The 21,461-nt window shown below is 45.0% G+C and overlaps 1 protein-coding gene across 8 annotated transcripts in view; it reads right to left on the bottom strand.

Moving 5' to 3' along the window:
• The window catches only part of ACACA (acetyl-CoA carboxylase alpha), a 129,186-nt gene that overhangs the window by 74,949 nt on the left and 32,776 nt on the right, over positions 1-21,461 (bottom strand). For all 8 annotated transcript variants that reach the window (XM_086763185.1, XM_086763184.1, XM_086763187.1 and 5 more), the window contains 12 exons: positions 20,355-20,500; positions 19,217-19,367; positions 17,755-17,889; positions 16,702-16,848; positions 16,379-16,567; positions 15,709-15,809; positions 15,051-15,139; positions 13,535-13,659; positions 9,230-9,343; positions 7,556-7,669; positions 6,840-6,929; positions 6,246-6,364 (listed from right to left, as the gene is read on the bottom strand). In XM_086763185.1, the coding sequence (XP_086619311.1) occupies positions 6,246-6,364; positions 6,840-6,929; positions 7,556-7,669; positions 9,230-9,343; positions 13,535-13,659; positions 15,051-15,139; positions 15,709-15,809; positions 16,379-16,567; positions 16,702-16,848; positions 17,755-17,889; positions 19,217-19,367; positions 20,355-20,500 (1,520 nt within the window). The remainder of the gene's footprint in view (positions 1-6,245; positions 6,365-6,839; positions 6,930-7,555; positions 7,670-9,229; positions 9,344-13,534; positions 13,660-15,050; positions 15,140-15,708; positions 15,810-16,378; positions 16,568-16,701; positions 16,849-17,754; positions 17,890-19,216; positions 19,368-20,354; positions 20,501-21,461) is intronic.

Here is a 21,461-nt window from a genome sequence, read left to right as displayed (position 1 = left end):
GTAGAGGCATGAGAATTTCCCACAATCTCCTTAAGCCATACTGGAGAAAGCACAAAGTGGCCCCAGGGTGTATCTGTTCAATGGCAAATAACCCGAGTATTTCACTTCATTTGGAGGCAGTGGCGAGAGAGACTGTGCTGTAGAGCCTGTGGCTAGGACCGAAAGGGCCACAAGGCCTCAAGGGGTTGAGAATTTTTTTTTTTTTAGCTTGGCAAATGGTGGGAAAGCTGCATGTGATCTACTTCGGTTGGAAAAAATAGTCTGGAGAGAACTGGCAGTTCCTACCCCTCGTACACTTGTGTAGCAGTCCCTGCCATGCTTTCAGAAAACAGACAGAAAAAAACCCAGCAGAACAAACATTCCTTTCTGTCTCAAAAAGGGCACCCTGTTGCCTTGCTCCAGCAACGGCTCTCAAGCCACTGAGTATGGAGCTGAAGAGACTACGGCAAGAGTCACAGTGAGGGAAAGAGAAGACCCAGTGGCTGGAGATGTCAGAGAAGAATGGAGGAATGGTCTTCAAGCTGCACACCATGGGGCTGGCTTTGCATCCTAAGGTCATCACAGCTGTGGAGGGCTTTTTTGTACCAGGAGCTGGGCTGTCACTTGTCACTGAAATGCACTAAGGAGCAAAGGTTTGATATCTGGAGCACAGTCAGGCCCTGTGGAAAGGCCTTCCAGTCCACTCACTGAGCTACACCTCTGCAGCTCTGACAAAAACCCACCAGCTGCACGCCAGCCTGCTCGGCCTCACGGGAACAGCCGTGCCAGGAGCAGCACCACGGTTCCGGGGGCTGCACGAAGGCGCAGCTGATGGAGTACGCGCCCACAGCGGTCTGCACAGCCAGCTCCACGCAGCTCATCACAGGAGCAGAAACCTGCTCGCTGCACCAGCCCCAGCCCTTCTCCCTGTCTCTTTTGAACTTTTTAAAGGGCCCTTCTTGACTGGGGAAGCTGGTCTCACTGGGAATCTGCTCCACAACGATGCAAGCTCCACTGCTACCATTACTCCTTCTGCTCAGGCAGACAAAAATCCCCCCTGCACCTCCTGGCTGAATCTGGATTTGTTTCCCCTTGCCCCTGCCTTTCTTTTTTTTTTTAAAAACAGGAGCGTTCCCCTATGAAAATGACGGTAATGCATGCAAAGCGCCACCGGTTATATCAAGCTGTGATTGAGTGCCAGCGCAGGGCAAAGCTTTTGAAATCAGGCAGCAAAGCGGAATCAGCAGAGGTCGGCTGAATAACCCACTTGTAGTTATTAACAGCGGTACCACAGGAGAAAGAGCAATTCCACTGGCTGTGACCAGTGGCATTCCTCTTATGTTTCTTCATTTCTGTAGAAGAATCTAAACAGACGGCTGTGAAACATGCCTCAAACCACACATTTTGATTGGGTTTTTCCTCTCCCTCTTTCTTTCCTCATTCTTCTGTTCCCTCTGTGATTCAGCCAAGCTGAATCTGCTACTGAAGTCCAATTTGCATAAAATTATCGTCGTTCCATTCAGTTTGCTGCCCCTTCACCAGCCCCTCCTTTGCTCTGCTGGAAGATTTTGCCCTTTCTGAAACAGGCAAGCCAAGGGAACTGCAACACATTACCGCTGCCCGCCGCCTAATTAACATCAAACCCTCAGCACCACGCTGCAGGGATTTACAGGTGTCCTGGAATCATTCTCCCCTCCTCCTCCCGGTATCAGCCGGTCTCCCGCAAGAAGGAGCGGACCTCAGGCTACCTAACGATACACTGAGTTATGCGCTCAAGGTCTCCGGGCTCGTGGGGTTCGAGTCCAAAGCAGCACAGCTGATTCCACGCTGGCAAGCCACAGACTGATGCAAGAGGGCGTTTTAGCAGCTACTTCAGTCCACAGGAAACGCTTCCATTTTGTCAGAAATTCAAATCTTACATCGTGGTAAAGTGACAGCGGGAAGGAACCTATAAACACTGCTCTAAGCGTAAGCAAGTTTTGGTTTCTTAATTCTTCTGTAAAAAGCACTGTTTGGAAACAGCATTATTTAATTTGGCTTTCCGCCTTCAGAATGGTTTCTACCTGTAAGCTAAGGAAGAGGCTGACAAAAAAGAACAACCAAAATACTCCATAGATGATAAAACATCAAGAGACAGCAAAGGAGAGATCATGCACCACTCTTAAGCCTTGAAATCAGCAACATCGAAGTCCAGGAAGGGCGTCAACAAACATCCACGAGCACAGAAAGGGGAGATAACAGGGCAAAACCAAGCACAAGATAGTTGAGACATTTATATTGATACCGCTGGAAATACAAAGCAACTAGTGACTAGACTTGAATGCCACCCTCGGAAGCATCATGGACAGCAGGATGCAGTCCCAAGAACAAACTCCACCTAGACAAGTCTAAGCACGGCGCTTGCCTGTACGTCCATGTTTGCTGAGCTGTGTGCATTCCCAGCTCCAAATGCAACGAGGGTCAGCTGGTGCCAGGTATCCTGTTTATTAAAGTCTTAACCTGCAGCGCTAAAACCTCCCTTCACTCCCCCCTTCCACTGATACATCCGGACTCAGGATTCCCAGGACATCTCAAGGCCAAGTGTGGCAGTTATGGGTGGCACATGGGACAAAAGGAAGGCGTGGGCCTAACACACAGACGGATTGGGAAGGCATGGCTGAGGCATCAGAGTGAGCAGAACAGGCCGGGCTATACTTCAGTTTCCTTCGGGGCTCATCATATTCAGAAGGCAGAGCCCTGTGGTATCGCTGCCATACCTCAAAATAAAGATCCATCCAGCACCTGTAAGCCACCCTTGTCAGCAATTGTCTTTGCATCTGACAGAGGGAACGCATTTACCTCCGAGTTCATCCCTTCTGATCCTCCAGCACATCTGCTGCTGGGGAAGTAAAGATCAAGAGAGCAGCTGAACAGCCTGGCTGGGGGAAGGCAGTGAGCTGGAGAAAAGGGGCTGCTTCGGGAGGAGCCGTGCAGCAGCATGATTCTGCAGCAGGCTCCAAAAGCTGGCTGGAGCAGACAATGTCCCAGTTTAATTTAAACCTTACAGCTTCAGACGCAAGAAAGGCTGTCTGAAAGCAGGAGAGGAGAGGGGGATTATTAGAAGAAAAAAAAAACAACTTCTCCTGTTGAAAAAGCACTGTAATTCCCTGTCCCTCTTCCTGTATGAGACACACAATGTTTCTTTGAGCAGAAGATTTTAAGCTAAGATTAGGTAAGCACTGTTTCGTGTGCTGAACACCTAAGAAAGGCCTTTCAGTGTCTGTCACCTGCCTTGCCATTCTCACAAAGGAAGCCGAACTCTCTAAACACCAGTCGATATTCCACCAGCTTCCCATCCCAGCAGGGCAGTCTGAGCAAGAGGGAAGCAAAGAACAGCTCAGAACAGGGCTCATTTCTCTCTCGCATCTTCTCTCACCAGGACTCTAGAGGACTGAAAGAGGCAGGTTATCCGGATGCAAGGGGCTCTGCACACAAGCCTTTGTTTGCAGTACCCTGCTGCAGCGCGCGGCGATCAGCATCCCGTAGGTACCCTTGGATCGCCGCCTCCAGACCGGATTACTGCAATGCCCTCTGCTTGGAGAGGGCTGGAAACTCCATTTACTGCAAAAGGCACCAGATGGTTGCACCATGCTCCTCATCTGCCTTGCACCGGGCAATAAGGAACGCTGGTTCTCATCTATAAAGCCCTCTATGGTTTCAATTATAAGCAGTTTTTCTCCCTGTGTCTTACCCTTGCAACCGGGATCGGTGGGGATTCTTACAACAGGATGTTTTCTATTAATTTAAACAAATAATTCCCAAAATGGTTTCTGCCCGCAAAACCCACCAGGAGCAGGTTGCATTTCTATGACTTTGTTAGCGGATTTAACAGTTTTTCTTTTCTCTCTGCTTCCATGTAAAGCTTTCCTGTGGATAGCTGATGGCAACCATTCAGTGGCCAAAAATACAAAGTCTGAGTGCCCAGCTGCGAGCAGTCAGATCAGAGGTAGTGACTGTGATGGTTTCTGTTACAACTAAGTAAAGGCATAGTGGGGTTAACTACCAATAACAAAGAATTTAAATATAGCAACCATTATCAATTTGCAATTTTCTCTCCATGAATATTTGCTCCAGTAAAATTCAGGCCCTTAAATGTCCACAGAAATCAGACACAAAAGGGAGCAGGGCTTAAAAATATCTGATAACGTGCTGAAAAATGTGGGGCATCATACAACGAACAGCAGCTGCAAAGGGAAATGCTCTCCAATATCTACTCCTGGTTTCCCAGAACCCAACCCTGCAGCGCCTCAAGGGACCTTTTGCTTGGTCAGCTGGGATATTTTAGCTTTGGGGTTTGTCCTTGGAATGCGTTTTTAGCTTTTCAGTCTAAAAGTTCATGCTACAGAAGACACAGAAAAACAGATGATGGACGTAGAAGACGGTCAAAAACAACAAAGACAACCTAAGAAAGACAATGCCAGAGTTCTGAGATTTCTGTGTCTTGAGCTTAATGTAAGGTCTGCCTTTACAGCCAGCTTAAATCTACACATCCAGTGCTAATTTTAGCCCCCAGGTACCCTGCTAGCAGCTGTGCTCCAGCACCCAGCCACACCACAGCCGCACAAGTAAGTAGACGCTGCAAGAAGCTGCATCAAGCAAGAGGAGCCAAATTCATCGCTAACAGACGGAAGTGCAACTCAAAGGAACTGAACCTGCCTGTGAAGCAGTACACTTGTCCCCAAGCCTGCTTGCCTCTGCACAAGGACTGCGATGCATTTTCAGCCAACCATCAGCAGCGCCGATGGTTGAGAAGCAGAACTGAACTCCAGAACATTGCCCCAGCGTAAAGGGGAGAGGAGATTTCACAGAGTAGTTTGGGTTGGGAAGGACCTTTAAAGGTCATCTAGTCCAACCCCCAAGGGTTTCAGGACAAAGCAGCTGCTCCCCAAGCAGGTAACAGATCTCCTCTTCCCACTGACCTTGTCCAGTCAAGCTTGTGCACAGTAATAGAGCGGTGGTCAGCACAGGCAGGCCAAACAACCCCCGAGCAACAGAGGTAACCGAGACCAGCAAAGAGAAGATGTGGAGGAAGAACGGGGGATGGGGAGAGAGCATTATAAGGGGGTACTAAAAATAGTATGCAATTATTTTGAAATATTCTAGAAACGTAGCAAACAGATGAGACCAAATGCACGTCCCATTTGTATTGAGTGTTTTGCGCTGCTTGTTGAGGACAGTCATTCATTTCTAGCAAACCAGATTCCGAAAACCATTTCATAAAATGTACTGATGGATTCTCAATGAAGCGAGACTGGGCCCCGTCACCCAGCCCCACCAAAAACAAAATAAGGAAAAAGATGTTTGGAAACAAAGAAAAATAGCACTGGTACCATACTGGGAAACCAGCACAGACCAACAGTGGCACCCGGCGGCCACGGGGACTCACTGCGCCTCTCCGCTCCAGCACGCTCTCCGCTGCCTGGCACAAAAATAAAATATTGTCTAAAACACCCTCCTGAGCTGCTGTTGCAAAGGGAAAAACAGGGAACTGACTAACCTGACAGATGCTGAAGAAGTTCTGATAACCAAGTTTGTTTGGTTGGGAATTTTAAATGATCTTAGCACACACCCGCAGATGTGACCCTTCCCTGAGACAGGGCAGCGAACAGTTGGTGCTTTTGGCTGCAGTCGTAAGAAATACGCTCTGAAAAATGCTGACTGAAAACCAGAGTGTGTCAACTCTAGCATTCCTACATAAATTATATTCACGCATGCATCCTGGTCTTCTCAGTCAAAAACCATATGCTAGAAAAGACTTCACCTTATCCAGCAAAGCCAGGTCTGAAACCAGAGCCAATCACAAAAAAAATCACAAAGGGCTGGCAGGGGAACACTGCAGGGAGGGGACAGAGACTGTTGACTGTTCTTTATTAAAATTCCCAGTAATTGATTATTCTGTCTGGAATGGTATCTTTCAAAAGGCCTGGGATTCAGCTAGAACTGAGTGCTAGAGGCAAGTTACTACACAGGCTGAACTTAAAAAAAGAAAATACGTAAAAACTCTATCTTATTTAAACAAATCCAAACTGCAGAAACTACTCCTGAGGTTTAAAATAACTTAGGAGAAGGAACTGGGTAATGTATGGTTTTACCTTAAATAATTTGTGCTTATTTGAGGCACTGGGACTCTCCCTTTCTCCAATTCTATTGCAAGTTTTCAATGCCAAGATATGATGCAGCCCCTCATAAACCTCCCATTCCAAAGGCACCTGAACACGTGGTCTGACCTGTTCGGATGGGAGGTAGGAAGCATGAACTGGAACTCCACCACACAGGTGTTATCCTTCAGCTGGCGATGCTGGACACTGTTTAACTCGTAGGCAATATATGCCCTTCGAACGTACACCTGGTTAGAGAGAAACCTGATCAGCCTAACTGCTAAGGAGGCAGAAAGAGAGAAAGAAGACAAATGATACACCAGAGACTTCAAAAATACTAAAAACCAAAGAGATACCTCCAAATGAGTATCTAGACAGAACTCTAATTCACCCAGAATTTAAAGGTGTTCTTTGAGAAAGGCCAGTCTGGCAGGAGGCAGACAGGCACACAGCCTAGGCTGGCCACATTCTCTGAAAGCAGCTTCACTTTCAATCCTTTCAACTCCCTAAGTCGTCTTCAAGCAAAGAAGAGAACTTGAATCTGAAATTTCAGTCAACTATGAATATTAATGCTGTTAAATGCCAGATTCCAAGTCTGCCAGATTCCACACAACCTACAGCTCTCTTAATCTTGCAGGGTAACAGTGCTCAGAAAACCAAACAAAACCAAAACCAAATAACAGAAAAAAAAACTATTTATTTTTTCAACAGGAATAAACTTACCTCCAAAGCTGCCATTCTTACTACCTGGTTGCTGTGGTAGAAGAAGTTGGGTAGCACATCAAAGATGGATGTCTCGGACAAAATGAGTTTCTAGAAGAGATCACATCATGTGTTTTTAAAGAAAACTGCCTGGCTTGCAAACAGGGTCAGGCAAAAAAGCAAGAACCCCAAATCAAACCTGACTAGTCTGATTTCCATGCTTTTCCTGTTGCTCATCGGGGGTTATGACCTTTTTATATTAAAACACAGAATCACAGAATATCTCAAGGTGGAAGGGACTCATAGGGATCCTCGACTACCTAAAACTCAACCGTACGACTAAAAGCTCCTTGAACTCTGACAGGCTTGGTGCAGTGACCACTTCCTTGGGGAGTCTGTTCCAGTGATCGACCACCTTCCAGTGAAGAACCTTTTCCTAATGTCCCATCTGAACCTCCCCTGACGCAGCTTCATCCCATTTCCTGATGTCCTATTGCTGGTCACCAGAGAGAGGAGATCAGAACCTCCCCCTCTGCTGCCCTCCTGAAGCTGTAGGCTGCAATGAGGTCATTCTGGTATCAGTGTAGGAACGAAAACAAAAATGAGAGGAACCTAGAAACCAGAACAATACAATTTAAAGCCACAGGGACCTTGGGACTACAGGTGAGATTAAATACAGAAATATTAAGATTATTGAGAAGAAAGCAGGGCAACAAGGAGAGAAGTCTGGTGGATACCTGCAGGTTCTCAATGCAGAACTGGTGTCCGTACATGTCAATAGCGGACAGGAAGATGGACTCCACCTGGTTGTGACGCAGCTCGTAGGATGGCAAATGGGAAGCAATGAGAACCTGGTAAACAGCAAAGACAAGCGGTGTCAGTGAAAGGAGCTATGGCGGGCCATCGGCAGGAGGCTGCTACCTCCAAGGCAGCAATAGTCCGCTCCATCCCACAAGAGGTGACTGGTTTCTCCTGTGAATTCTGTGGCACCTGGGTGATGCTGCAAACTCCCTCCCCTCCCCAGCCTCATTTGTGTATCTGCTCAGTTTGTATTATTGGCAATTCCCCACGGAGAAAAGGAACAGCTTCAATCAAGTTCCATCAGTGCATGTGATTTAACACTGCAGAGCTGCTAGTCCTGGGGATTGCCTGACCGGCTGTTAATTGGAAAGCAGATCTGGCAGGCAGCAGCTGCGGGGAGGCCAGCAACGGAGACCGCCTCTCACAGCTTCCGAGCAGGGGAAGCAAGGGACGCTGGTGCCAGGTATTAAATGCCCAACATGAAGGATAGGGAGATAGGAAGGGGAGGCAGCTTGCAGGGGAAAATGAAGTGAAAGAGCAACATAAAGACATACACAAGGACTGCAGCACCACCCCAGCACGCTGCTGAGAGGTTCAATAACTGAGCGGTTCAAGGACACAAATACAATCCTGAAGGAAACATAAGGTCACTGAGCAGCTTCAAACGTCCCATTCATTTTCAACAGTCAAGCTCTGAAATAAAAGGAGAGATCCCCAAAGTGTCAGCTTTCCTGCTGAAGACTTTTAGAATGGAGATAGGGACAGTGGAGCGAGAGGAGTGATCAAACTGCAGGGTTAGCATTACCGTGAAACGATTAATCCCTCTCACTCCTTCCTGGCTACCGACTAACCGCTAAAGAGGAAGCTCACAATAATATCCAGCTGGATATCTGGCATTCAAATTATTATCTGTACTAGATTCTGGGAATTGACAGTATCAAGAGTTTTTCCAATTATTTTCACGTTAAAAGGAAACTGACAAAACCCAACTCAAAAGCCAGAAGAAACCCTGCAAAAGACCAACAATAATTCCTTGCAATAACTCCTTAGCAGTTGCAAAGAACATCTGGCTCTTGTGTAAATGTCTCTCCCTGTTCTCTGCACACACTGCTTTGCAACTGTAAGGCAGCTGGTGAACCCAAACAGCATGTCCTGGCTGTTCCCTGCACGTTCCAGGCAGCCTGTGCTTGTCAGGTTCACAGATTATAAAGCCAGAGGGAACCACAGCGACCATGTATTTTGACTTCCTCTACTGCATAAACCATAGGCTACTCTCTACTAACTCCTATTCGAGCCAGACAAAACTCTTTGGACTAGCAGGGACAAAGGAATGTAATCTTAACTTCAAATTGTCCACTGCTTGGGAATCCACTGCAATCTTTGTTGGATTGTCACAATGGTTAATCACTGGTTCATTAGCTTCATTGTCAAAGCAGTGCTCACAGTAATCTACTCTTCACATTTGCATAGTAATCAAAATGAACATCGAGAGAAATAGACTTCCCAAAAGAGCAAGCTCCACACGGGAGCAGCGCGTATTGATCCGACCAGCAGCGGCACAGCCCGCCTTCAGCAGGGATCAGCGTGGATTGCTGAACACGCTCCCTCACCTGCCGCGCTCGCAGGGCCACTTTGGCGTTGGTTGTCTTGCTGAGCTGGGTCAGGTCTGTCAGAATAGTAATCAGCTCGTCTGTCAAGGTGGGGTCACGGCCACATAGCTGGTCCTAAAATCAAAGAGAACAGAAAATGTTTAGAACAGAGGAAAACCATCTTCTGTGCTCCCACAAAGGAGTTTAAACCTGAAATACACACACAGATGCACTCAGGTGCTGGATCACGTCACCTCTAGAGGTTCCTGTCTAAATTATTCTGTAATCCTGCGCTGACAAGGGTCCAAGTATTAGGCTTTCAATAATTTTACACATATAAATAAAGCTACAGAGGAAAGAAGAGACTGGCACTATCACTCATTTTCTTATTTGTAGCATGTGTTTTGGCATCCAAACACGAGAAATACTGACTTGTCAGAAAGATTCCAATTAAGCATTTTTTCATTACCCTACTTCAGCTTTGCACCAGAAGTCTCCCCTAGCAGCCATGCAAAATCCAAGGAACATTTAATAGCAGCAAAATGCCTTGTGTAGCATGTAAAGATTAGCAAACTTTCACTGTGAAAGGCAACCAAACAGGGGAATTTTAACTGCCAGGAGAACCTTCTTAAACAAACACCTCAAAACCAAAACAACCCCACAACTACAAACCAACCGCACGCGTTGTACGGCTTCAGCAACACCAGAAAAAAGGGTTCCTGTGCTTCCTCTAACAAGGCTAAGAAAGCTAACTAAAACCACACAGGATATCATGTGTTTACCGCCACAGTACAGGACTGACTCTATGATATTTCTTCTAATCAGGGAATTCTGGCTGTGAGGAAGGTCACCAGCTTACTTTACTGGCTATCAATAAAACCGAGCTGTGTTAAGGCTGTTTCAAAACTCTTTTGGATTCAGCCATTCCAAAAAACACTAACAGTAAAGACTTCAATCTGTTTTGTTTTCTGAACAGAGGAGGTGCACTCTCATTCACACTTTCTTCCAAAAATAGTTTCAATTTCCATGAACTCCCACAGTCTTCAACTACTCACACTGGCTTGTGAGACTCTTCCCTCCCACTCCCAAGCTGGAAACTCTCTAGGAGCCTCTAATGTGTTTCCTCTACATAGCACTTAACAGCTTTTCTCTTGGTAAATGAATCATATGAGGGAAATGAGAGATGAAACAGGGATTTGCAACAGGAAAGAAAGCTCGTGCCTTAAAGTTTTAAGAGATTTTAAACACAGACAGCCCAGGAAAGGCCCTCTGAAAATCCAAGAAATAGAAAGAGAAAAAAGGAAACCTCTGCACAGCAGGTTGGACTGATAAGCATGCCAGGGAAAATAAAGTAAAAAACAAAAACCAAGTAGTGCAAGTCTCAGACTAACCAATAACAGCTCACACTACATGCAGTTCCGAAGCGACATAGCTTTTCCCCCACACTGCTCTTGATCCCTTTCTCTCTGACCCCGCTCAAGCACGATGCCATCTCTAGGAACGACGGCATGCTTCTCTAGGGGAGAGAGAGCACAGCCAAATCACTCTTATTTAAAAAATCTAAGCTACTAACTCATACTAGATTGTTGTCCCCTACTAACCAGTCTTGGGCCAGCAAACATTACAGTGATTGTTCCCAAAGAACGTTCTGCGAATTTATCCACTCCAGCTCACTGTGTGAATTCCCAGTGAATAACTCAAGAACCACCTTCGTTGTATTCGAAATACAAATTCCTGGGTGTTGCAATGTTACTGGTCAAGGTAAGAAAAATCCAACAGGACACAGGACATCTGCCACGCCACAGGTGATTCTGTCCAGTTAAGGCTGGGATGTGCATACCACAGTCAGCTAAGTACATAAAACGAACACACAACTTCAGATCACACTATATATCAACAAATACATGAAGGATGAAGTAGTTCCCATCCTGCCTTAAACGCCTGCTAGCTAAAAAAGGTGAATAATGGCAGCGTAACACTATTACTAACACCATCCTCAGAGCCCCTTGTTAATCATGGATTCCTAGGGATACATCAATAACAGCAACACAAGCTCCACGGTATTCCGACACGATGCTTGCCCTTGGAGAACAAACTTAAACCACACCACACAAACAGCCTGGCAACCCGTAAAACGCCACGGTCTTCACCATGATTACACCAAATGCGCCACGGGGTCTCTCTGATGTGAAGAGTAACGGGAGTCAGAAGAAAGAGGAACGATGATCTTCTGGTTAACGGCGTGACCTGTAACTCAGCAGAACGGCTACACGGGAAGGAAAAAGGAAAACCCTTTGACATTCCTCTGCTTTCCCTATCTCCTAGCAGGCCCCTCACTCCCTCAGACGGACATTGTGCCGGCCAACATGAAGACACAAGGCTCTGCCTCCAAAACAAGGCTGACACAGAGGTGAAAAACTAGACAAAAAGTTTCGGTCCCGTTTTAGCAAGAAATAATCAGGACGACAACAACAAAATAAAGCAGGTAGTTGGCGCTGCACTGGCTTTTGCCTGCGCTGATTGGCAAAGGCGGCGAGCAAAGCCTCAAACCAGCTCTTTGACAAGGCCCAACGCCTCCCCAGCACCCCCGTGTAATTACACACTTGAGTGACTGGACTCTGAAGAAAATTGAAGGCCTGAGCTGCGAACAGCTGCCATTTTCTCTCTCCATCACGCCAGCATGATTACTTGAGAAATGAACAGCCCTGGCTCAAAGCTACTCCAGAATTCTCAGAGGAAATATGGCTCCGTGTTCAAATAATGAGATTCTTAAGGCAAGCGTTACTTACAATCACACCACATACCAAAAAGGGAAAGGAAAAAAAATAAAGGGAAAAAAGGAGAGCCAGAAAGAAAGAATGCCAGGGTCCTTATATCTTACAAATTAGAATTTAAGAAACCTGGCCTCAGCCTAGGACAATTACGACTCTCTCTCTGCTTTTGAGAGTTATTCAGTGGAAGGCTACTTTGGACACATTTTTGGCAGTAACACCACATTACGTTTGTAAGGAGGGGAAAAAAAAAAAAAAAAAAAGGAAAAGCCATAGGGGAGAGAGAGATAGTATTGTAATTAGCCTCTTAAAAAACAGGATACCTGACTCTAGTCTATCAAAAATCATGTCGTAGCTAAATTAATCCTACCTTGAGGAAGGTGGCCGTTCATTCTGCTTCAAAGCATTATGTGGGACAAGGGGTTTTTGAGGCTTTTTAGGAAATAGGAAATAAGAGACAAGACTTAATTGTTTTTTTTAAATTATTTTTCTTGGGAATATAATTTACTTGGCGTTTTACCCATTAGAGTGGGCCTGAAGTTAATATATATATAATATATATATATATAACAAGTTAGAAGAACATGAGAAGGTGATGACAGGTCCTGGCATGAGGATTCATTCTTGTTTCTAGGGCAGAATCTGTCTGTCCAAGAGGAATTTCAGCCCCAGGAAACTCCTCATTCCTTTGCAAGTCCCCTGGACAGCCACACACCATCCCAAGGGTCAGTGGCTTGATCTGCAGTGACCAGCTTTGCGCTGAGATACTCAGTCCTAGTCAGATTCCATCATGCAGCCCAGAGTACAGCCCATCCAAAAGCACCACTGCAGACCTGCGATAAGACTTTGAGACTGTAACCAGGAAGAAGTTAAAATAGCCACTGCCAAACCTATACAACCAAACTATGGCTCATCAAGGAAGAACATGTGAGGCCCTCAAGGGCCTCGCTTGCTAATGCCATTCACTCCCGGGAACTCATCCTCATTAGTAATGAAGGACCACAAAAATGTTGTTATTACAGAATTATTACCACCAAAAGAATCATCTGGTTTTTTGTGCTGGGGGTACGTTGCTTTGTTTTCCAAGAAACTCCAGGTTGAGTACCATGAGCTATATAAAGACAGAACCTCTCTGACACCCCTGAAGATGAAGAAGCAAACTAAACCAAGTATAAAGTCAGAACCCAGTGTCTGAAAGTTAGCCTCTAGCATCCTCCCAACGTAAGAGCTAAGTCTACATTCTTATCTCCCCACAGATGCCCACAAATCACTTGCAAAATTAGCTTTCATCGCACTCTGATAGGCAATCAGTGTGGGACAGTCATGAACCAGAAGGCGCACAGGCACTGAACTAAGGGCATGTCCTGTGTCTCCTCTAACGTATGGCTTACGTGCCCTAAGAACACACGAAGAAACTCCACACTGCTGCCACTGCTTCTGTAGCTACAAGTCTTGCATCTTTAAGGATGAGAGCTGACAATTCAGTACCTTTCAAAGCATCAAACATACAACTACAAGCAGCAGCAAATTTCTAGAGCACCAGTAGACAACTTACAATGAGCATTGTAACAAGCAGGTTCTTCTTGGTGACCTGAGCGTGTGAGAAGATGTAGTTCAACACAGCATTCATATCACTTTTGTTCTCTTCCCGAAGAGTAAAGACACACTTGTCATAGTGACCTGCAATCAGAAACGCACATTTTTTTCCAGTCTCCGCACCTCTGTGTCAAGGAATACAAGTTACTACACGTGTCTATTTTTCTACATACGTGTTTTGAGAATTTACTTTGCAGGTCCACACAATCAATTCTGGGATGGAAGCATTCCTTCCACCACCATCCCCTCTCAACTGCAAACTTTAATTTAAACATCCTACTCTTACTAAAACAGTTCCGATACCAAACACCTCCTCTGCGAGCAATACAAGGAGAGGAATGTTGAGCTCCGTCTTTCATTCAAATGACAACAAAAATAAAATACTGCCAAGAAGACTTGCACCATCCTCTACTACCAGCAAACTGAAGTAGAAATGAACCTGCAGTACCACTAGGCTGGCGCAGGTATTGGAGCAGGACAAAAGAAGAGTGGAATCTGAACTATCTGTAAGAGCTAAAGCCTCAAAATTAGCTAGTGCTTCATTGCCATCTTGTGCCTGAACACAGCAGTGCAATGCATTTATTTCAATTCCAGTTTCAGGTTTGCTCTTATGAACAGCAAACAGCTTCCTGGTATTTTATAGCAGATGCAAATAACTCAGCAACTTTTTTTTTTTTTACTGCACTTGATTTTCTTACTATAGAATTTAGTTCCGTCTTGCCTGTTTATTAAGTAGCATGGTGAATTTAAACAGTTTTTTTTTTAATTCTGATTTTTCTGCAGATGCTCAGAAATCAGGAAATAAAAATCAAGCTTCTAATACGAAGCTCCTACGTGTGGAATACCCGAGTAGGGGAACTCTCCAGTGGTTGGCCACTGCTGACAGAGTCAGTGAGGGAACGGAAAGGAGAACTGCTTCATCTCTGATCTAGAACAAGCAGAGACCACACAGACTGGCTGAGCCCTAGCGAGCTCAGTAACAGACCAGAAATGGCGACACAAAGAAACCCATTACTCAGTGAGTCTATCTTTTCACTCCAGGTCATACAAAAGTCCTCACTTAGAGGATATAAACTCATATAGGAGCTATTCTTTTGAAGATTTACAGAGACAAGGAGCATTCCTCCACCAAAAAGAGACCAGAGTCACATTACTACATGCAAACTGTGGTTAAGATGGCATGGGATGTAAAAGATGATGGCTACACCAACAGTGGAAAACCAGCAGAACAGACAGCTCTGGGGTGGAGTTTGTCATTTGCTTGTCACAAGCATTATGAGCACTCTTACCATGAAAACTCAAACTGGACATAAGCTCCTTTTCAAAAAACAGGATCTGACTGGCAGACCTTTTGAAGAAAACCTGCGTAGCTTAGCCTCACCACAAAGTCAGAGTAATCTTTCTTGAGGGGGGTCCATGTGACCTTCTGGGACCAAATGTGGTTTTTTCAGAAACCAAATCCTTCATGTACTCACCGTGCTGAAACTGAGTCTCCACCTTCAGATACTGACGGAGCAGATCCATCACCACTGCTTTCATGTGACCCCGAATACCGCTCCGGTACCTGCAGAAGCAAGTAAGTCAAACCTAGCACTGAGAGTGGCAAGGCTCGGCTTCTTTAGACTTGCAAGTGCATAACACTCAACATGAGGGGCAGAATAAGCCCGTTTGCTTACGGAAAGAAGCGTACCTGGTTCTGAAAACCCCAATCGTTACGTGAATACATAACCCCTGCCATTACTGGTGTGAGGTAGCATGGCTCATGTTTTGCACCAAAACATCCTTATTCTTCTAAAAATACTCAAAACTCTAGACACCAAAAGGCATAACACACACCAGTGGCTTGATGAAACGTCCACGACGTGATCAGTGTCAGGACAGAAGTTAAATCTTCCTTACATATGACAAAGGGAAAAAGAGGAAGGATCTGTATGTGTGCTTCACACAGGTAGCAAGGAGCCACACACACGGTCCCCTCACTGTTGACCTCCCTGAAGGAAGTATGCAGGCTTACTCCTAGCAATTTAGACTCTGAAAGTAATAAAATCATTTGAATAAAGACAAGCAGGCTCAGGCCTTTCAAGCTGCAGCAGGGAAAAAAAAAGTTAGAGGGCACCCCTGAAAACGGCTCACCTCTGTACAAGCTGCACAATGCTCTGAGTGTTCATAAAGAAGACCTCACGCTCTGATTTGCGGTTCAAGGTGGCTGCATGGCTGTCCAAGATATTGGCAATCTGAAAGAGAGCAATCACATGACAGTTCCACTTCTGGATGAGATGATCCGGCTGAACAATCAGGAGAGAAGCTGAGAACTTCCAGACAGACCAGACCAGAGCTCCAGCAGAGCCCAAAGCCTTAAACTGCTAAGGAAGTTAGCAACCTGACAATAATAAAAAAATCCATGCACAACATCCTATGCTGGAGAAATCATCTTCCAACATCTCACGACCTGATCAGGCCTCCCTCTTTTTTAACATTACGCTGACACTACAAACTCCACTGCAGCATGCATACCAGGAAAAAAGCAAACAAATAAATGCCCACAAGGCCACTGATATGATTAAACTGCTTCCAAACTGCACGCTTAAAGCTATACTGAGCAGGGAACACACATCCTTCAGCACAGGCAAAGGAGGCAACCCTTTAAACTCAAGTGATACAGGTAAGTATCTTCCATCACGAAGATCACATGTTCAAATGGACCTTTCAGGTCCAACTAACCTCCAGATAATTTAGAGGAGCTTTCTCTCTCTGCCCCAACACAAAATAATATTTATTCCTCTATATAAGCATGGTTGATCACCTGTTGGCTGGGAAACTGGCAAAGGACCGATGTGATGTTGCTGGCATACTGGGCCATCTCCTTCTTGATGGACTTCTCTACATTGGGTGGGATCCGTCCAGAAACACTGGTCATGATGTCCTGAAGTTCCAGCAGAGGCAAAGATGGATCTCTCAGTGTCTTCATTAGTCGCTCAACCCAGCCTTTCACCTAGAGACAAGTCAGTGTAAAGGCAAGCACAAAGAAAAGAATAAGCAGCAAGAAAGGAGAAAAGAAAAGGCTTTTCCTTGAGGTCATCTTCAATACTGTTTTATCACACAGCTAGTCCAGGGACCAAAAGGTACCTTGTTGCTGAAGTAGGGCTCTGGCAGGCAGTATCCATTCATCACATTGACCAGGTTATCTAGGACATAATGGAAGATGCGATGGAGTTTCTCGCCTCGAAGCGCTGTGCTCTGGATTTGCGGCAAGGTACCCGTGTGCAGTTCAGCCTGGAAACGCAATGAACAGCACGGTATCACTAACCCTCCTGGATGGCATCAGCCATGGTGGTAACACCCAGCTACCCTCCACCAGAGGCTCGGGTTTAACTTGGAAGAATTCCCAGAGTGGAAAATGCACTTGGTTAAGAGACAGAACAGTTACGAGCTGGATCTCCAACAGCTCGACGTTGTGTACACCCACAAAATAAGCTTCCAGCCTCTCTCCCAAATACGTTACAATTGATCTTACTGTTCAGATCCAGTATGACCAAAAATCTCAAAGAAAAGCACAGGAAAAGCCAACAGCTTGGTGCTGACAATCACTTTCCACTCCACGCATGACAACCTTCCACAATTTTCAACTTGCTATTGCTAAAGGAACAATACATTCTCTTCCATCACCACTGTTATATCCCAGCCTACCATCCCTAAATTAATATATCTCTGTGGCTTTCACCTTAAAAAAGATCTGTGTCCTAGATAATTTTTTTTGTATTTCCAGATTTGCTACAATTGCTTTCACAGGCCCTGACACGCTCAGAGTTGGGATATCAACTCCTGTCCTCACAAAGAGGGTTACTTAAAGAATACATGATAAAAAGAAGTTAAATAAACTTGCATAGGAGTAAAGCAGATGATAGAAGAATCTGGCCAACCTCCAATATCCTGGACAGTCATGTACCCACAACAGTACTGAGGTAAGAAGAGAACGTAAGCTCAGTCTGAATCAGACAAAGAGACAATAGTCTGAGTCCCAGTCCTCATCTGAGACAAATAAAGGATAACATGATAATTCCAGTACAGTGCACAAACCTGAAATTGGTTCAGTGCACTGGACAATCTCGTACCACTCTTAACATCACTCCCTATTAAAAACACAACAAACAAACATGTGTGCTTCTTGCAACTTCTCACCTGCTGAACCCTGCTGGGATCATCCAGCTGGAGCTTGGCAATCACACAGCCTGGATCCAAGACTGCCCCTGGGCGTTTGACATAATGGATGCAGCCTGATTCTCCTGCTGTTAGCGTCATCACCATTTTCATCACCTGTAGTAAGGCAAACAGGTTACACACGCAGCTCCCACGTTCCCCAAATGGTTCTAGGTTTGTGAGCCAGTAGCTAATATCCTACCACAGACCAACTAACCTGCACGAGCACCTTTTGCGTTCAGGCTTTCTCAAAGGCTTAAAAGCACACACATTGGGAATGAAACCCCAGACACTAAATTGAGCGATAGAACAAATTACTAGGCCACAAACGAGCACAGCAGGAAGCCATCCTCAGGAATGTCACCTGTTCCACACTGCTTGGACAAACAGCTACTCAAGAAGGTCTCACATTCAACACCATAAACAAAGCAGATACAATTCACCGCTGCAGCTGCTAGAAGTGGGAGAGCCACTCTCAAAAGCTACACCACCACCTTCACTTTTAGCAGAGGGAACTAGGATTACTCGCTAGAGGCCACAGGTCTCAGACCACTCTTCACAGAGATGCTTCCTTAGATCAGCCATAGAAGCTCTTGCCTTTGGAGCAGAACGGCTGGGCTTGCGGGGAGGCAGTCTAGTTTTACCACTGCTACACTATACACCACAACTGGGAACACAGGAATTGAGTAGGTGGTTCCTTCCGAGCCATGGCTCCGTTGCAGCATAAAAGCACTTACATAAAATATCTGGATCTCTGGCTCGATATTTTTCTCCTACACATTGTCCCCAACTGGTTTAACTGCCCCTCTGTCAACACACCCTCCCCTCCCTCAAATCTGTTTTGAGCCATGCACTCCCACACAACCTCTGGTGCTTTCCTCACAGTGACGCAAAAATTGTTCATCCTCCTCCTCTCTAAGAGTTAAGTAACTTCCATGGGAGAAGGGAGGACTAACACTTATTAACTCATCTGATCAGCGTGATAAACGATCAGGTAGTCAGAAAAGTCTTAATTTGTTATTTAATCCTGGCATATAACTCTGCTTCTGAGTCTGTGTTAGTACTAAATAGTGCTCTACAAGCAGGCAGCCTTCTTCACCACGGCTAGAAAACACAGAAACACCTGGATCCCACTCTCCCTTGGTATCACAGCAAGATTATAACTGTGGTCTCACTGCTGAGAAATTTTGCTTATCACTTGGTATACAGTCATTAACACTCAAATTTCAGCTGTTAAGTAATTTCTTCCCTACTCCATCACTCTCACTGCTGATTCCTGAGTTAGTCCAGGTTAAAACACAGATAAAATTTGGAAAGGAAATACTGTGAATTATCCCTCATGCTCAACTCCCAGCTCCAAAGCATTCAACTTTTTTTTATTCCCAGCTTTTCCCTGGGCAGATTCAGCATCTGCAGCCAAGCCAGTTCTCTGAGACTCTTTTACCTCTATTTCTGCAAAGCACTGGCCTGCAAACACGTGTCCCCCATCCTCCACCACATACTGGATAAGCTTCCCGGCGGAAGGTGAGCGCAGAATGGAGGGATCGTTCTCCTTTTCAAACACACAGGTCTTGTTACCTATAGTGATGCGATACCTAGGAAAGAACGGGGCAAATCACAGCAACAGAATTTCTTGTGGAAGGCATGGGAAGTGGAAAATCCACTCTCTCTTTCCCTATTCTACTTCAAAACAATACAAAAAAAAAAAAACAACAAAAAAACTCAATAGCTCTTCTGAGCTGAACGGTACAGCCCTGCATATCAAAGTTGAGATTAAGCATATCAAAACAGGACTATGGAAGCCAGAGACCAGAAACCAGAGAAAACAGCCCTTAGCAAGGTTGTATGTTATGCCTGTGCTTCTTCTCTACCAGCAGGTATCACTCACTGTCAGAACCAGAACCACTGAAGTTCCAGATTTTAGATAAACAAAACCTGATGTTAGTGGAGATTACGCTTGCCATACGTAACACACAATACGCTCACCAAACTGCCCGCCTGATGCAAAATGCTCTTGTACACAGAGCAAAGCTGAAAAGAGCAGGATGCACCCATGCAATAGACTGAGAGACTGAGATGTTATCACCTTTTCTAACCCAGCAAGTTACCCAAACTCTTTGTAGTGCTGACAAGATTTCTTACATCTGTCACAGAGGAGAAACCAGTAGAGGGGGCAGTGGTTCACATTCCAGGAGCTGGCGATTTACTGACCTCTCGGCTACGATCCCCGCAGGGAATTTTGAGGGAATGCACTGAAATAGTGTATCTTGTATCTAATTCTAATAGGCTGTGGAGTTTCAAGGATTTTAGGATTTGCAGATTTTTTTTAAGTTTTTCTTATAATCCCAAAGGGCACTTTGTAAGAACCAGCAGGAGAATATGGACTCCACATCCGTAGGCATTCACATCTGTTCTTCAGGTGAAGGCCACTTCTCCCTTTAAACTCATCCCTAATACATCTAGTAACCTCTTCCTAGGAGAGAATTCCATTCCTAGCTGATTTTTGGGAAGCATAAAGCTACAAGTACACCTAATTTTGGCTTCTACGTAAGTGTTAAACACTAATATTTACAGCTTGCTACCTGTCTACTTCTTCTTTCATGTAGGTAGTATAGCTGCTACCGTCGTAAGACAGGAGCAGTCCCCCATCGCTCAGTCGGTGCACATCAACCTCCACGCACGAGCTGTTCATGATGACCACGTAGGAATTGGGAGACTGTCGGGTCACCTGCAGACCCACAAGAACGGCATGTAGCGTAAGAAATAAACACAGCATCGAGAGTGCCACAACGTATGCAGTTTTCAAAGTACTGTAACAGTGAGAATTAAAGAACGGGAACAGAGCCATTTGTTCCCATGTTAGATGGAAAAAAAAACAATGCAAAACAAGTTGGGATCACAAAGCCAAGTATTTAGTGGTCAAGAGATGCCAGAACTAAGGCTGTTCATAAATCTTGATTTAGTCCTCTCACACTTACGCATTAATTGTACAGCTTGGATTACACACTCATACACCATTTTTTCACCTCAATCTATGCACAAGTCACAGTTGTGTACTAAAATTGCATAATGAATGACATGATTTGAGGAAAGAAAAAGAAAAAAAAAAAGATACTGTCTCAGAGAAAGCAGCTAAAACTCTCCCTGGAAAAAAAGGGATCCTACCACAGTCTCTGCCACGGAGTTCCTATTTGAAGCTGGGTAAATCACTTAAAGTGTACTTTAGCTGCTGTTCAGTGTCTCTCCATTTCTCATCAAAGGGGTACCAAGATAAAATCATGGAGATGCAGGGGTGCAGCATACTTATAGCTGCAAAAGCAGTATATGATCATGTCATTAAAAACTTCACCATCATAAATTTGCCCACGGAAGCTAATTAAGATTGCACAGGCAGTCTTAAGTCTAATATTTCCTAACTTTTGTATGCTTGGTTTCGCAACCTTTAAACAGTATTTCTAATACTGTTTTTTGCAGGCAGCAAAGAAAAAGGAACAAAGGGAAAAATTGCTACAAATTCCATCATGCTGATGAAACTGGGCTCAAATATCCCACAGAGTAGATCAACATATTCAGAAACATCAATTGGAAGTTTTGATCAATAAACAGACAGTAGTCTTTGCCTGTAACAAAGTATTCTCCACCCTATGCACAGCATTTCTTGATCCTGAAAGGTTCAAACGTTTAGATTT

The sequence above is a fragment of the Chlamydotis macqueenii genome, chromosome 19 (assembly GCF_036417535.1).
Source record: "Chlamydotis macqueenii isolate bChlMac1 chromosome 19, bChlMac1.mat, whole genome shotgun sequence".
Taxonomy (NCBI): domain Eukaryota; kingdom Metazoa; phylum Chordata; class Aves; order Otidiformes; family Otididae; genus Chlamydotis; species Chlamydotis macqueenii.
Note: the sequence above shows the minus strand (reverse complement) of the source record. Positions and strands in the feature narration are given on the sequence as shown.